At 46.2% G+C, this 15,514-nt stretch overlaps 1 protein-coding gene across 2 annotated transcripts; it reads left to right on the top strand.

The window, feature by feature from the left end:
• The first annotated feature begins 219 nt into the window (after nt 1-219).
• TAGLN (transgelin) lies at nt 220-14,830 on the top strand. Of its 2 annotated transcripts, none has more exons than XM_029573327.1 (5): nt 220-374; nt 10,328-10,527; nt 11,794-11,971; nt 12,515-12,617; nt 14,129-14,830. In XM_029573327.1, the coding sequence occupies exons 2-5, from the start codon at nt 10,348-10,350 to the stop codon at nt 14,271-14,273; spliced, it is 606 nt and encodes a 201-aa protein (XP_029429187.1). In that variant the 5' UTR covers nt 220-374; nt 10,328-10,347; the 3' UTR covers nt 14,274-14,830. The 2 variants fall into 2 exon arrangements, with proteins under 2 accessions (XP_029429187.1, XP_029429188.1); XM_029573328.1 differs by lacking the exon at nt 220-374 and adding an exon at nt 1,494-1,620.
• The last annotated feature ends 684 nt before the right edge of the window (nt 14,831-15,514 follow it).

Genomic DNA, 15,514 nt, shown 5'->3' with positions numbered 1-15,514 from the left:
CCTGGCACACTGCTGTCGGTGCATCTCTGCTCTGTAAAAGGATGGCCGGAAAGCTGCTGGTCAGGGGGGGGGGCAGCTCGACTCTGCTTTGCTTCCTCTCGGACACCCAGCAGCAGCTCCCAGGCATCTGGAGAATGCGAGGCTCTGCAGAGCGCACACAGCCCTCTTAGTCACTGGCTTTCTCTGCCGACTTTCCCCAAATATGGTCCTGGAGGAGAGAGAGTCCCCCTGCCTTTTTAGGGCCTGGCTTCCTCTGGCCCTGGGCGGGAGAGGAGGGGAGAGTGATGTCAGCCCCAGAAAGCTGGCTTTTAGCTGCACCTTCTGGCTTCGCCCTGTGCAGTCTGCAGAGGCACCGGCACAGCTGGATAAGGACAGTAAGTGCTGGCCTGGCCTGGGCTGGGAGAGAGCTGCTTGGGAAGAGGGAGGCTGGGCGCAGTGCTGCATGGGCCCCAGGAAGAGGCTGCTTTTCTGTAACAGAAGCATGCATCTTGCATGTTTGTAGGGGAAGGAGTCAGACTCGAGGTGCAGGGGGGACCAGGTGGTGGCAGTGCTCAGGGGAGAGACGCTCAGGTTGCAAATGCCTTAACTTTCCAGTGTCTGGCCTGGAGCAAAGGCAGTTAAAGCCTAATCCTTTTTTTTTTTTTTTTTCCCTGGAAAAGGCATTGAGGGAGAAGAAAAAAAAGATTTGTTATTAATGTTCTGTCATAGAAAGGGGCTCAGCTTAAGGTGGCTTGTGATCTGGGGCCAGACTGACTGCCCTTTCCTACCTTTGGTGCTGGGATTTTTGGTTGTGTTTTTGAGAGAGAGAATGGTTCCTTCTTTTTTTTTCCTTGCCTTGGCAGCTGCTTTCTGTTCCTTTGGGTTTCCTTTGGAATTCGGTGTCCCCCAGCCCTTTGTTTGCAGTTGCTTCAGGTTTAAACCCCCCCCTCCCCCCCCCCTTATTTCACATCCTCTCCCAACTCATTGCATCAGTCTGCAGCCGGGAGGAGGGGAGGCAGAGGACGCAATCATGGGCACTAACTCCGGCCACTAGGTGTCACTTTATGCAATGACCGGGTTGTGAGTGCCGCCTCCGCCCCAGGGAGCAGGAGTCAAACCCAGGTTCTCCTCATGGCAGTGCAGAGCCCTTGCCAGGAAGTGGTAAAACCCAATGTCCACCGAAAAGCTGGGAGGACATCAGGCGGCGCCGGCCTTGAAAGGTTTAAGGAATTATTGGGAGATGTAGAGAAGAAGAAGAAAAGTATCGGGGGCGGGGTGGCCACGTCTAACATTGCTTTTGTCGGGCTCTATGTGCTACCTGCTCACTCCTTGCTATTGATTCAAATCACCTAAAGCCCTAGCAAGGCCCCTTCAGGGTTTCTGTGGTCTCTACCAATAGCAGTAGGAAGTGGGGGGCGGGGGCCGCTTGAGAGACAGAAGCTGGGGGGGGGGGGGGGTGCCATTCCCCAGGCTGTGCTCAGACATTTTGCAGCCACTACAGAAAATAAGTTTCAGAGCTGACTCACCCAGCGCCTCTGCTGAGAATGTATTCTTGAAGGTGGAGGCGAGAAAGGTCCCCTCGAAATGATCACCCTAGGGGCTCTCTGCTTTCTTCTTGTGCTGAATCCGATTCTGCCTCAGGTTGGTGAAGGAGATTCTATTTTTGGTTGATCCATATTCTTCTTCATTGCTAGGACTTTGATCAGGCAGCAGGTGGGAGCATTGCTAGGGGTGTGATCGATAAAGCAGGTCCCATGGTCACCCAGTGTGATTGGCGTAGTAGCCTGGGGAGCATCAAGGGTGTGATTGCTGCAGAGGGTCTGCATATCGCTAGAGGTAAAGCAGGTCTGGGGATCACTAGAAGTGTGATCAGTGCGACAGGTCTGGAGAATCCTCAGGATATGATTGCTGCAGAAGGTTTGGGGACTGATAGAGGGATATTCGATGCAGCAGATGTGAGGATCACTAGGATGTGACTGGTGCATCAGGTCTGGGGAGCACTAGAGATGTGATTGGTGTAGCAGGTCTGGGAATCACTAGAAGTGTGATCAGTGCGACAGGTCTGGAGATCACTAGAAGTGTGATCAGTGCGACAGGTCTGGCGATCACTCAGGATATGATTGCTGCAGAAGGTCTGGGGACTGATAGAGGGATATTCGATGCAGCAGATGTGAGGATCACTAGGATGTGACTGGTGCATCAGGTCTGGGGAGCACTAGGGATGTAATTGATGAAGCAGGTCTGGAGATCACTAGGGCTGTGATTGGTGCAGCATGTCTGTGAATTATTAACTTTTCCTGGCTGCCAAAAGAAGCCTTATTACAACCCTGAGTCTGAGGAAACTTTGAAAGTATGTTAAAATTGCAACCCAAGGGCTGGACCTGAAAAGCATGAAAGACATGCTGTGCTGTTCCAACACTAAACATCTGTTTTTGATCCTGTTTAGCAGACCGATACAGTACAGTGCGCTCCAACCCTTATTCAGTAAGGGGTAATAGCGCGTCGAAAACGCGCGTCTAACCCCCCCCCTGAACCTAATAGCGCCCGCAACATACAAATGCATGTTGATGGCCCTATTAGGTATTCCCACGCGATTCAGTAAGTAAAATGTGCAGCAAAGCCACACATTTTACTTTAACAAATTAGCGCCTACCCAAAGGGTAGGCGTTAATTTCTGCCGGTGCTAGGGAAGTGGTGATATTAAGTCGGAGGTCCTGAAAGTTAAAAAAAGTAAAAAAAAAAAGAAAAAAAAATTGAAATAGGACCGCGGCTCGCGGGTTGAAAACCGGACGCTCAATTTTGCCGGCGTCCGGTTTCCGAACCCGTGGCTGTCAGCAGGCTCGAGAACCAACGCTGGCAAAATTGAGCGTCGGCTGTCAAACCTGCTGACAGCCGTCGCTCCTGTCCGAAAAGAGGCGCAAGGGACGCGCTAGTGTCCCTAGCGCCTCTTTTTACCGCCGGCCCTAATTTAAATAAATTAAATGACTGTATCGCGCAATTTTTACTGTATCGGCCCGTAGGTTAGGTCTGTCCCTACCCTGGATGAGCTGTATAAGGTCCAAGCTGTTTAATACATTTTATTTCATTCTTGTGCTGTAAAAAGTTGACAGGATCCACTGTGAAATAAACTGCCTGTAGAAAGCTGGGATTTTCTTACACCTTATGGGCTGGATGTGTGAACTCTGGATGCTGGAAATAATTTACCCGCTGCAAGACTGATGTCCTGGTTCAGAGATGCCAACCTTAGGGGTGGATTTACCAATAGACAGTAGTCAAATGCTTCCCCCCAGTGGGGCAGCAACTCTGCTGTGTGAGTCACTTGTTTAAAATCATCAGCTACGGCACTGTTGCCATCTTGTGAGGAGGTAAGGGCAGCCGGGGGCTTAAATTCGCAGCTGGCCCACCTCTAAGGTCTCTTAGGGGCTAGAGTTTGAGAAGCACTGGTTTTAAGGGCCAGCGGTTCTGAGTGGAACGCTGCAGATTATCAGAAGGATCGTAGGTAGGGACTGTGCAGAGAATTATATTAACACAGAGGATATGGAAGCGCTCCTTTATATAGAAAGACTGAAAAGATTAGGGCTCGGCAGCACAGGGAACAGAAAGAGAGATTACAGAGATTTATAAAATTATGTGTAGTATGGAACAACTATGTAGGAAACAGTTATTTACTCTATCACTGGTATTAGAGGACACTCCCTAAAACGAAATGGCGCTTCAGGCAACACACAATTAAGCTGTGGAATTTGCTGCTGGAGGATGTGGTCTAGGCTAGTTGTGCAGCAGAGTTAAAAAAAAAAAAAAGTTTGGATAAGTTCCTGGAGGGCAAATCCATTAACAATTGTTAGTCAGGAAGGTGTAGGGATTACCGCCACTTACTTCCAGGAATGAGCAACAGGGATAAGATGTTGCCATAATTGGTCAAGCCCAGCATCCTGTTTCCAACAGTGGCCAATCCAGGATCCAAGTACCTAAACATTAAATAGATCCCAAGCTAATAATGCCAGTAATAAACAGTGGCTATTTCCTAAATCAACTTGATTAATAGCAGTTTATGGACTTCTCCTCCAGAAACTTGTCCAAATCTTTTTTAAACCCAGCTACACTAACTGCCTTAATCACATACTCTCACAATGAATTCTTGAGCTTAATTGTGCATTGAGTGAAAAATAATTTTCTCTGATTTGTTTTAAATGTGCTACTTGTTAACTTCATGGAGTGCCCCCAGTCCTTGAATTATCTGAAAGAGTAAATAACCAAATCACATTTATCCATTCTAGTCCTCTCATGATTTTATAGACCTCTATCATATCCCCTCTCAGCTGTCTTTTCTCCAAGCTTAACCTCTTTAGCCTTTTCTCATAGGATCTGCTGGGTACTTCCGACTGACCTGAATTAGCCATTGTCAGAAACAGGATGCTGGACTCGCTGGACCATTGGTCTGACCCAGCGTGGTGCTTCTTATGGTCTTGTTTTTATAGAGCTGTCTGGCATGCTTTCTTCGGCTGGTACAGGACATTTGAGAGAGACAGCTCCTTTCTTTGGTTTCTGTCAGAGCAAACAAACATACTTTCATCTTGTGCTGCTCATGTTGCGATTAAGTATTGATGCCCTATAGACACATGCATGTGTTCCCCAGTTGTGGATGTTTGTAACAATGATTGCTGTGACAGCACCATTAAGATGGTAAGATGAGTCTAATGAATTCCACTTAGCGCATCGTTTATAAGAACAGTATCAGATGATGTGTGTTTGATAATTCGGTTGTCACAAGCTACCAAATCATCAATGTTCTCCTTTAATTCCTGGTAAGATATTAATGTTTAAAAGATGTTTTTAAAAGATCTTCCTGATTTGCCATTTCCACATATGCACATAAATATACTGAGGGTACTACCATGATGTTCCTTACTGCAACTCCGAGCAGACATCATGTAAAGCATGAATACAGCACCGACATCTGAAGGGTGGATCTTCCAGAGCCTCAAGCAGGTGTCAGACGGCATGGACGGCTGAACAGCAGATCTTTCTCAGAGCTTCATGCAGACATCATACTGATACATGTAAAATAGGAATACAGCACAGATAACTAAGGTACAGATTTCATCAGAGCCCTATGCAGGCATCCCTGATACACATAAAGTGTGAATACAGTACAGACAGCTGAAAAATAGATTTCATAAGAGATTCATGCAGGCATCACTGATATACATAAAGGATTAATACAACATGAACAGCTGAAGAATGGATTTCATCAGCACCACATGTAGGCGTCACACTGATACATGTAATATATGAATGTAGCATGCAAGCCCATTGCAAGTATAATGCCGATACAAATAATGCATGAATACAGCATGGATAGCTGAAGAGTGGATCTTTATGTAAGTCTGATGCAAGTGAAACACCATTACAAATAATGCATGAATACAATATGGACAGCTGAAAAGCGGATCTTTATCTGAGTCTGATGCAAGTGTTATACTGAAACAAATAATGCATGAATACAGCATGGACAGCTGAAGAGTGGATCTTTATCCAAGTCTGATGCAAGCGTAATGCCAATACAAATAATGCATGAATACAGCAGGGACAGCTGAAGAGTGGATCTTTATCTGAGTCTGATGCAAGCGTAACACCAATGCAAATAATGCATGAATACAGCAAGGACAGCTGAAGAGTGGATCTTTATCCAAGTCTGATGCAAACATAACACTGATACAAGTAATGCATGAAATCAGCATGGACAGCTGAGAAGCGGATCTTTATCTGAGTCTGATGCAAGCGTAACACCAATGCAAATAATGCATGAATACAGCATGGACAGCTGAAGTTGGAGACTTGCAGGGGGAGGGGGAAGAATTTAAAAAACAAACAAGGCCAGAATAGATGGTGTGCACCGTTTATTCTAAAAGAAACTTTTAAGAAATGAGAAGTAAAACATATCCAAGATGAAAAAACAAAAGAAAATTAAGGATACAAGGAAACCGAGTCAGTGACCCGGTTGCTTTTTGTGAAGGACTTGAGCAGTACCGCTGCTGCCTGCGGTACAGACCCTCATGCCCTTCCTTGTAGAAGATTTGTCTGGCTCCTTTGGTGCCTCTTAAGGGCGACACAATCTTTTTTTATGACACGAAGTTCTTAGTCACCAGGCCACTCAGAAAACCAGATGTAAGGCTTGTTGGCTGATAAGTAAACCGGATTTCCTATGCTGGGATCTCTTCAGAGCAGATGTTGGCATTTCAGGGAAAAAGCCCTCGTGTCCAGGAAGGCAAAGCTCTCTGCCTAACTATTCACATCTATTGCCAGCCTTAACCAGAGAGGATGCAGTCATCTGGGAGTTATGGCTACCGAGTGCTGTACCTTGTGAAGCCTGGGATCTTGTATCCACACTCCTTTCCTTCTGCCCTCCTCTTTCCCTGCCAGGCCTGTGATCCTAAGCCTTCTCTACAAGACCTGGGCTCTCCAGCAGGCTGGGGCTTTGGTGCCTTCTCTTCTCTGTCTTTGAAGCTTGAGCTCCTCTCCCTCCAAGATCTGGGATTCCTGTGCCCATTCCGTGAGGTCTGGGCTCCTGTACCCTCGCTCTTTTTTTCTGAGGCCTAATCTCCTGTGCCTTCTCTTCCTCTGAGGCTTGGTCTCCTGTGCAGGCTCTCCTCTCCCTGTGAGCTCCAGGTTCCTGTGCTTTCTATCCTCTCCCTGCGAGATTTGGGCTCCTTTACGCTCTCTCCTCTTCCTGCAAGACCTGGGCTCTTGTGTCCTCTCTCTTTCCCCTGCAAAGTCTGGGCTCCGCTGCCCTCTTTCATGTCCCTGCAAGGCCTGGACTCCCTCCCCTATCGATGAGGCCTCTCCCAGTGAGGCCTGGGCTGCTGTCACCTCTCTGCTCTCCCTGCAAGACCTGGGTTCCTGTGCTGCCTCCTTTGCGCAGGGGTTTCTGGGATGGTGATGCAATGAGGTGCTTTTTACTGATGCCCTCTTGCACATGTACCTAAGTAACCCTTGTTTACTGTGGTATGTCCAGGCCTGGATTTCTTATTAGGCAGAGTATTTGCCCTGATGAAAGGGACACCTCCTCCTCCATCCCTGCAAACTGCTCTCCCAGGCACCGCTCAGCCTGAGCTTCGGCAGCTCAGGCTGAGCGGGGGCTTGCAGGGGCTTGCAGCATGGCGGATTTCAGCCCGCTGTAAAATCAAATCACTCCTGGGGTACTCCTGTTCCTTTAGGGGGGCAGATAGGACAAGACGCTGCGGCTCAAGCTAAGTAGTGCTTGGGAGCAGGGCTGGTTTTTGGGGGTGCACAACCTGTACAATCACACAGGACGCCAAGCGTATCAGTGCATTTCCATGTTGATGCCCCTTCCCACCTCTGTGCCCTTCCACAATATGTGGGCAGGGGGGGAGAGAGAAGGGGATGCTGGGCAGTTAGTGAAAGGGACTGGAGTCAGCACTTCTACCCAAGGAGGGAGTGCTATGCTGGTGTTGCCACTGCTTGAAAGGGTGCCAGTTTCAGTTTTTTGCACAGGACGGCACTTGGCCTACAGCGAGCACTGTTTGGGAGAGAGGGCTGCAGGGACAGAACAGGAGAGCTCCCATGCCAATGTGGCACATCTCTGGAGGGGGACCCCCTTTTCCCACTTCTGCAGTTAGGGGTGCCTAGGAGGTAAATCTAGCCTTAGGTATGTTCTAGTCAACTCTATGCAGGGACAACTAATCATCTAGTCAGGAATGATCTGGGCAAGCTCCACAGAGTTACTGGGGGTTGGCGAGGCAGAGCTCTGCTGCAGAGAGAGTTGGAGCAGGAGCCTGTACAAGTAAGGGAGAGAGAGCCAACTCCTTTACTGAGGAACATGCAAGACACCTAAAGGAAGACCACTGTGAACTAGTGCCTCAAACGTGGGAGAAGAGAGTAGGGTGGCTAGAAATCTAGGTCCCAGAGAAGCAAGTGGGTGCTGGCTGCCTGTGAAGTTTTTCAATCAAAAGTTTGTGATGTAGCTCAGTGACCTTACAGACAACTTGAAATGTTTCGCACTCTTTGTGGAAGCGACCTGGGGAAACAGGTTATGAAGAAAAGACCACCTGATTTGGAACCACCCTGCAAGCATGTGCAGTCCATGGTTATTTAGCGACCCCCTTGCCAGGTTTTACACTCAAAGCCTCAGGGAAGAAATTGTCCTTCATGGGGGTATCACCAACCAAGGTCCACCTCTACCACTGCTAGCCCCGAGTTGGCAAGAACCCCATAGCTGTGATGAGGAGAGTGACCTTCAGTAGCGTCTACACCTATAGAATTTGATTCATTAGGTGATTTCCAAGAAGGTAAAGAAATGCAATTGTTGGGCTGGTTTCCGGCTGCCTAGGATCTATTTTACCCACCGAAGGCAGTACCAACTATTTGAGTCAGTCTGAGGCTAGATGCTACATGTTGCATTTCAGGGCCCTGCAAAGGATACTGTTTGAGGATGAATATTTGAACTTTTGCCAAGTAAAACTGTCCTAATTGTGGCTTGATTTCTGGGTTAGTGATGACCTATCTCCAAGCTTAGATTCATTGCTGTCGTTATATCTTGGGTGAGCAGCCAGCTTCATGGCCAAAGGCATAGGCTAGGACACTTCTGGTTTTATCCCCACTCCATGCAGGGAGACACAGTTCTATTTTACTTACAAGCTAAAACCAGGGACTGGCTTAGCTTGTCCCTCCGCGCTGGTGCTCTATGGCCACCCTAGTTAAACCAAAGCCTTCCTCCTCGGAAAAAGCCACACTTGTTAGGGAAAGCTCCTAGGCCAGTCTCAAAGTCTTGATTGTACTTGGCCGAAATGTTTCTTCCTCCCCCTGGACACATTTATCTTACATCTGTCCAGCTGAACCGCAGAGTGCCCATAAATGGGAACAAGAAGGCATAAAGCAACGCTGGCTCTACTGTGTTTATTCTCAATGTTTTCTTGGCAAAAGGAGTAGGACCTAGAGTCCTCCTCCACCCCACCTCTCTTGGAACTTCACCAAGTGCACATAACATCGACTACTGGGGTCTGATCTGCTTAGACCTGCACCGAGGGAGGCTCAAGGATGCCGCAGAAGCTTCTGTGTTTATGAGGCAGGACTGGCTGGTGGGCATCAGCCGTTCCCTAGCTGGGGTTCTGGGCGCTGTCCATTCCACTGAAGGAGAAGCTTAGAGGGCGGCAGCAGCTCGCGCCCGATTCTCTGACCATGAAAGGAACTTTCCCTGCTGCTTCTCCTACCTTGGGGGAAGGAAGGAGGGCCTGATGGACTTGGCGAGGCCGCCGCGTGCTATTCTGAACAGCCCAGGCCTTTGCTCTCTTCCCCAAATGTTGTACCTAGTAGAAAACTCCTGTAGCTGAATATTGGCAGACCAAAGCAACTCCTTCTCAACAGGGAACTGGCTCTCTGCACTTCTCTTTTAGATCCGAGCCTTTACCTGTCAGACATGTGTTTCACCCTTTTCCATATGAACATGGCATAGAAACTATTGCTTATCAGTTTTGGATTTATTTATCTGACTAACATTCTGGCAGTCATTGGAAAAAAGAATCCAAGCATAAAGCAATAGGTTTGTGAGCCTTCAGGCACAAAAAAATCTCATAATTTTGGCTAACCCAGACCATGTGATATAAATGCTGGTAATCAGATACAGTAGGTATCACCTACGGTTAGGGACCTCTGTTTTATGCTATTTTATTTTTTTCTTGGGAATTTCAGTGTTAGAACAAAAAAAATTCTATGGAAAAATGACTTTTCCACCAATTTTTCTCCTGTGTGTTACAACAAAATAATTTTTCCACTGATTTTATTTTGTTCTAACATTGAAATTCCCAGGAAAAATAAAATAAAAACTGAAAATGAAGGTCCCATAGATATACAGTATATATCTATAGATGTTACAGATACCAAGACATTATGAGGCACCTAATATACATAACCCAGATCAAACAGTACCCAAACTCTGTCTTGACCCTGACTTAAACCAAGTTCATTTGGCATTTGACTCCAGCGATGGGACTTTTCCCAAATAATCTTGCTGCTAAAGTCGTTAAGAAAACAGCAGTACTTGCCCCCTGGCTTCAAGTTTTTACAGCAGGGCAACATGTTAATACACTCAGGCTGTGTATCCCAAAAGGGCCTGGTAGATCAGGCTTATTATGTTTGCTTCAGATCAACTGGCAGGGTCGACTAGAGAGGCAGCAGGGGTAGCAAATAAAGCTTCTGTTATACCGACAACGGAGGATGCACCAGCTCAGTGCCGGAAGACCTGAGCAGGCCGCCAGCTTATCAAAGGGTCTGATTTCTAAGCGCTGTGAAGGGAGGGATTCTCAATGGGTACTAACTCCTGTTTCTCTAGGTCTCATTCCACAACCAACCATGGCGAATGTTGGCCCCGCATACGGCATGAGCCGGGAGGTGCAGTCCAAGATCCAGAAGAAATATGACGCAGAGCTGGAGGGCCGCCTGGTGGAGTGGATCATCGCTCAGTGTGGGGCAGACGTTGGACGGCCTGAAGCAGGAAGGGAAGGCTTCCAGGCCTGGCTAAAGAACGGGATTGTAAGTGATTCTCCCGGGGTGAGGTGCACCAACTGCAGCTGGCTCACTTCCCTCACACACTTTAGCAGTAGCTTCACCTGGATTTGGTGTGCAGTATGGAGCTGTTATCCTGCTTCCAATTACTCATCAAACCCTCCCTTCCATCATAAATTCCTGGTTTCCCATCATACTGTAACTCAGAATTAGGCAGGTGCCGTGAAATGCAGATCCTAGCCCTAGCTTTCACTTTACACAAGACTGCAACGATGAAGAAAGGCTGGCGTAGGGAATCAAGAGAATATATAAACTCTTGATGTTATATTTTAGGAAGGGGGTGCATATCTCATTTCAAATACTGGAGAAAGAAAAATGTCTCTCACGGCAGAGCTCTGTAGGCACATTTAATAATCCATGTTCCTTTAATTGATGCTCAGCGAAAACAGTCCTTTGTAACAGTAACATACAGACTGGCAGATAAAGTCCAAAACGGCTCATCCTGGCTGCCCAATTGAGATTCACCTGCTTTGGGTAGATGCATATCTAAAAACACCCACACCCCTTTCCCCCATGTCTAAACCTCTCAACCTTTTATCCCCGCCACTGAGCTTTCTATTGCACTGATGATGGCTTCCATAGCTATTTTAGACCTTGCCATCCTGCTTATTACAAGACCAGTACTCTAGCCAAAACCTAGGCCCCCTTCTTTGCCTTATTAAACAAGCTTTGTCATAATTTGCACAGCCACCAAGATTTGGGAGGCTATTGTAAAATAATTAAAAAAAAAATCATCTTCACCCCAGCCTTCTTGATGCCTGATGCTGTTGTAGCGCCGCTGTTTTAAGGTTATAGCTGCTGGCCCATGCAGGTGAACCCGTGCCTTCTTGGAAGCCCATTGGTTACCCTCTGCCTGCTCTTTTAGGCTGTAACTGCCCCTCTGTGCAGGCTCTCTCAATTCTAAATTACCATCCTTGTGTCCCTTAGGATCCTTTAAGTTTATCCTATTTTTAATTCTATTACCATTTTTCTCTCCACTATTTCCTTCAGGAGAGCGTGCCAGCTATTCACCAATAATCCATGGAAGGCAACTGGTTAGCCTTTGTAATAGCACAGAACAAAGGTCATTTCACAGAAATCAGAGTCCATATAGCTTTTAGTAATTTCTATGCCATGGCATACAATGATTGCCTATGCCAGGCATACAAACTGATCACCTTGCTACCTTAATTCTAGTGCTCAGGACATCTTCCAAGGACTGCTATCTAAACCTCTGGTTTCTCATTTCATTAGGTACTGAGCAAGTTGGTCAACAGCCTGTACGCAGAAGGCTCCAAACCTGTGAAGATCCAGCAACCTGCACCTACTACAGTCTTCAAGCAAATGGAGCAGGTTGCCCAGTTCTTAAAAGCTTCAGAGAACTATGGAGTTGTCAAAACTGACATTTTCCAGACTGTTGATCTCTTTGAAGGTATGCAGGCAAGAGCCAGCCTAGGCAATTGGAAGCTTTAGGGTGAAAATTGTCATCTTTTTTTCGTAGATTAAAATTTGGTCATTTTTATACCTCAGAGTATGGCATTCAGTTATAGTCTGTTGGCTTTCACTGTTATGTTATTTAGAAAACAGGGATGGTATAGTGATGTATTTATTTTTCTCTTGAAAAGGGGCAGTGTCTCGTAGTAGCTTGGAGATACTAGTTCAGTTATTGATGAATGCTAGTGGGACCTTGTCCCCATAAGTAGTTGGGGTGCTAAGTCTACAACTAGTTTAGCTAATAGTTGAGGCAGGGGGAAAGGAGGTAGCCATCATTTTTGGCAAGATAGCAATAGAAAATTTAAGAGGCAATGCTCAATCCCATTTTGAGGCATGAGATATCCAGTTATGTGAATCAGAGAAGAAAACCTGTTAATCAAGGCTGGGAGGAAGGTATGGAATGGAAACAAGTTCTTGGTCTTGTTCCTGTAAGCAGCAATAGCTCAGAGAATCTCCAGCTACTCTCTATACTTCTTTTCAGGAAAAGATATGGCTGCTGTGCAGAGAACCTTGATGGCACTGGGCAACTTAGCAGTTACAAAGAACGATGGTCATTACCAAGGAGACCCCTCCTGGTTCATGAAGTAAGTACAATTTGAGATTTCCTCTTTCTACAGGGGCCTCAGATTTCCTCCCTGCACATTATATTCTTCACATATATTGCAGATGTAATCATTATAAGCAGGGGTCCTTCTGCGTGGGTTGGTGCTATGCTTCAGGTTTACTAGCCTTCTCATGCATTGTGATTGGCGCAGCATGGCCTGCTGAAGGTTCCTTCACCTCGCTTCACTCATCTGAAGAGAGCTTTATTGGGTACTGGTCTATATTAGAAGAGTAGACCAGCAGTTGCTCCCAATTACTTGAGAACAATTGTGGGTTTCTCGCCTTTTAGCCTATTGATATTCTAGCTTGTCGTTTTTGAGAGTATGCGGGCTTGTCATCTGAGGGCAGGCTCGTGTCTCATATTATTGACGTTTTGTTTTATGCTATTTTATGAATATTGATTTATCTGTCGACTCTTAAGAAAGGGTGGGATAAAACTGATTTTAAATAAATAAACAAATGCACAGTAGGAGACTGCGCAGAGGCTAATACCCGGTTCAACCTCTTGATGATTAGTCCATACCAAAGTTTACTACCACTAAGTCAACTCCTAAACTGTCTTCAGCCTTTTTCATCTAATACAACTTTTCATTCAAACAGGATCCCAATGTGCATTATAGTCATCAGATTTCAGAAGCCCACATCCAGATCTCTCTTAGGTGTTCGATAGCTTCTAAAGAGCACAATGTTGTTATAGCTCAGTTACAGCTGAGCCACAGAACTAGTGACAGTAAACAGGGATTTCAGCCTCACCAAAGCCAGGAGTTCTTGGGATCGCAATTCTGTTCTGGAACGAGATACTCTCAGACTCTGAGGACCTTGTTCTGTTCAGATTACATACACAAGTTCGGAAGTAGCAGCTCACCCAATCAGGCACACTTCTGTGTAAGGATGTGCATTCGTTTCTTCCCATTTGCGTGTTTCTCATTATTAAAAAACAGAAAATTGGCAAGGTACGCACGTTACTGCCAAATCGGAGGAAATGAATGCTTTAGCCCTCCTCCATGGAGGCCATACCACTGAAAAGAAATAGAGATGGTCCAGAGGACAGCCACTATTATGGTGCATGATCTGCACCAAAAACCCTATCAGATGAGACTTAATGGCCTGAATGTGTGCACCCTAGAGCAACAGAGGGCATATGACAGAGATATTCAAATATCTCAAAAGCATGAATAATGCAAAAGAAGCAGAAGCTGAAGGTATGAGGCTCTGAGGGGTTCGATTGAGGAGTACATTAGATAATATTTGCTAATGGCATGGGTGGTGGATGCATGGAACAGCCTTCCAGGAGAAATAGTGGAGACAAAAATCATAACACAGAATTTGAGAAAGCGTGGGAGAGTTGTGAAGAAGAGAGCAGCAGCTAGGCTCTGTGGTATTGCAACAGAAAGCGAATTGAGGCAGCTGTAATGGTCTTGCAGTCCTTTTCTGCCTTCAGAGTCTATACTTCCACGGAAACTCTCTTGCTTCCTCTCTCTCTTCACTCCAGGAAAGCCCAAGAGCACAAGCGAGACTTCTCCGACCAGCAGCTGAAAGAAGGCAAAAACATTATCGGCTTGCAGATGGGAAGCAACAGGGGTGCCTCTCAGGCAGGCTCCACGGGCTACGGCCGGCCCAGGCAGATCATCAGCTAAACAGCAGCCGGGCAGGAAGCTACAATGCACCGGCTGTCTCTCCAACTTCCTTCCAATCATCCTCTCTCCAGAGTAAGAAGCGCCCAGGAAGATAAGGAAGGGTTTCCAGAACCAGTGAGCTCGAGCTGGGCCATCTTAAGATCCACTGCTTATGTATTACCTGAAAGTCATTCAAAAACCAAAAGTACAACACACAGCCAGAAATGCTTAAAGAGAGCGTTTATTTCTTTTAGACTGCTTTTTACCAATGAAGAAAACCTATAATAATGATCAGAATTTCCAGCACAAACCAGGCATGTCTTCCCTAGAGGTTCTGCTTTAGTGTTGTCTCCCTCCTGTCACTTTTCTTTTCATAGTTTTAGAAATTGATCAAAAAAATAGTATAATTCTAAAATATTACATCCCCTGGACTAACTGGGAAGCCGCACGGTTCCTTCAACAATGTCAAGCGGAGCTGGATTAAAAGTCAAGCCCTTACGAGTCTGAAATTAAAAAGAAAATAAGTCCCTCAACACGTTTTTACTTTTTAATCAAAATAAAAAATCTCTGTGAATCTCTCTCTTACGTCTGTATTATGTTTCCAAAAAAATAAAACCCTTTACTTTGAATTTTCTCTGCACTTTACAAGCTGCAGGCTGGAAGATCTTTCCTGCAGATACTCTGCTACAGCTGAAGAATGCAGGTTACCTGGTGCTCTTATGACATAAGAACGCCATCTTGCACGAGGTCAAAACAAAGGCTGCAAAAAAAAAAAAAAAAAGCTCCAGCGTGCAAGACAGACACTGTTTACTCAACCTACCAATGCTAGAAAAACCTGTAGGGTGCTAGCTGTGTTAGTCTGCAGCAGCCAAAGAGACAGAGCCTGGCGGCACCTCATCGACTAATCGATTTGAAGGAGAAGAGTTCACCTTCTCAGATGCACTCAGCTCTTCTCCTCCAAGGCTAGTGCCTCAATAAATCTGCTGCCTAGCAGGTGCCACCCAGCCTCTGTATTGTTTTTATTGAATGCTATACAATTTCCTTATATTTTATGCTCATAATTACTTAAAATTATTATTTTTGTTTCTCATAAATATTGAAAAAAAACCCCAAACCCCCCAAAGTTGTTTGAGGGAGGGTTCAGGGAGGATCTGACCACCAGTGTCGTGCTAGGCTGGTAATAGTTGGACAGGTCTGCATCGGCAAGGCAAGAAGCCATCCGAGAATTGATGCCAGCTTGCTGGATCTCTCTTTTTTTTGGG

The sequence above is a fragment of the Rhinatrema bivittatum genome, chromosome 12 (assembly GCF_901001135.1).
Source record: "Rhinatrema bivittatum chromosome 12, aRhiBiv1.1, whole genome shotgun sequence".
NCBI classification, from domain to species: domain Eukaryota; kingdom Metazoa; phylum Chordata; class Amphibia; order Gymnophiona; family Rhinatrematidae; genus Rhinatrema; species Rhinatrema bivittatum.
The sequence above is the reverse complement of the archived record's forward strand: the minus strand, read 5'-3'. Positions and strand labels throughout refer to the sequence as shown.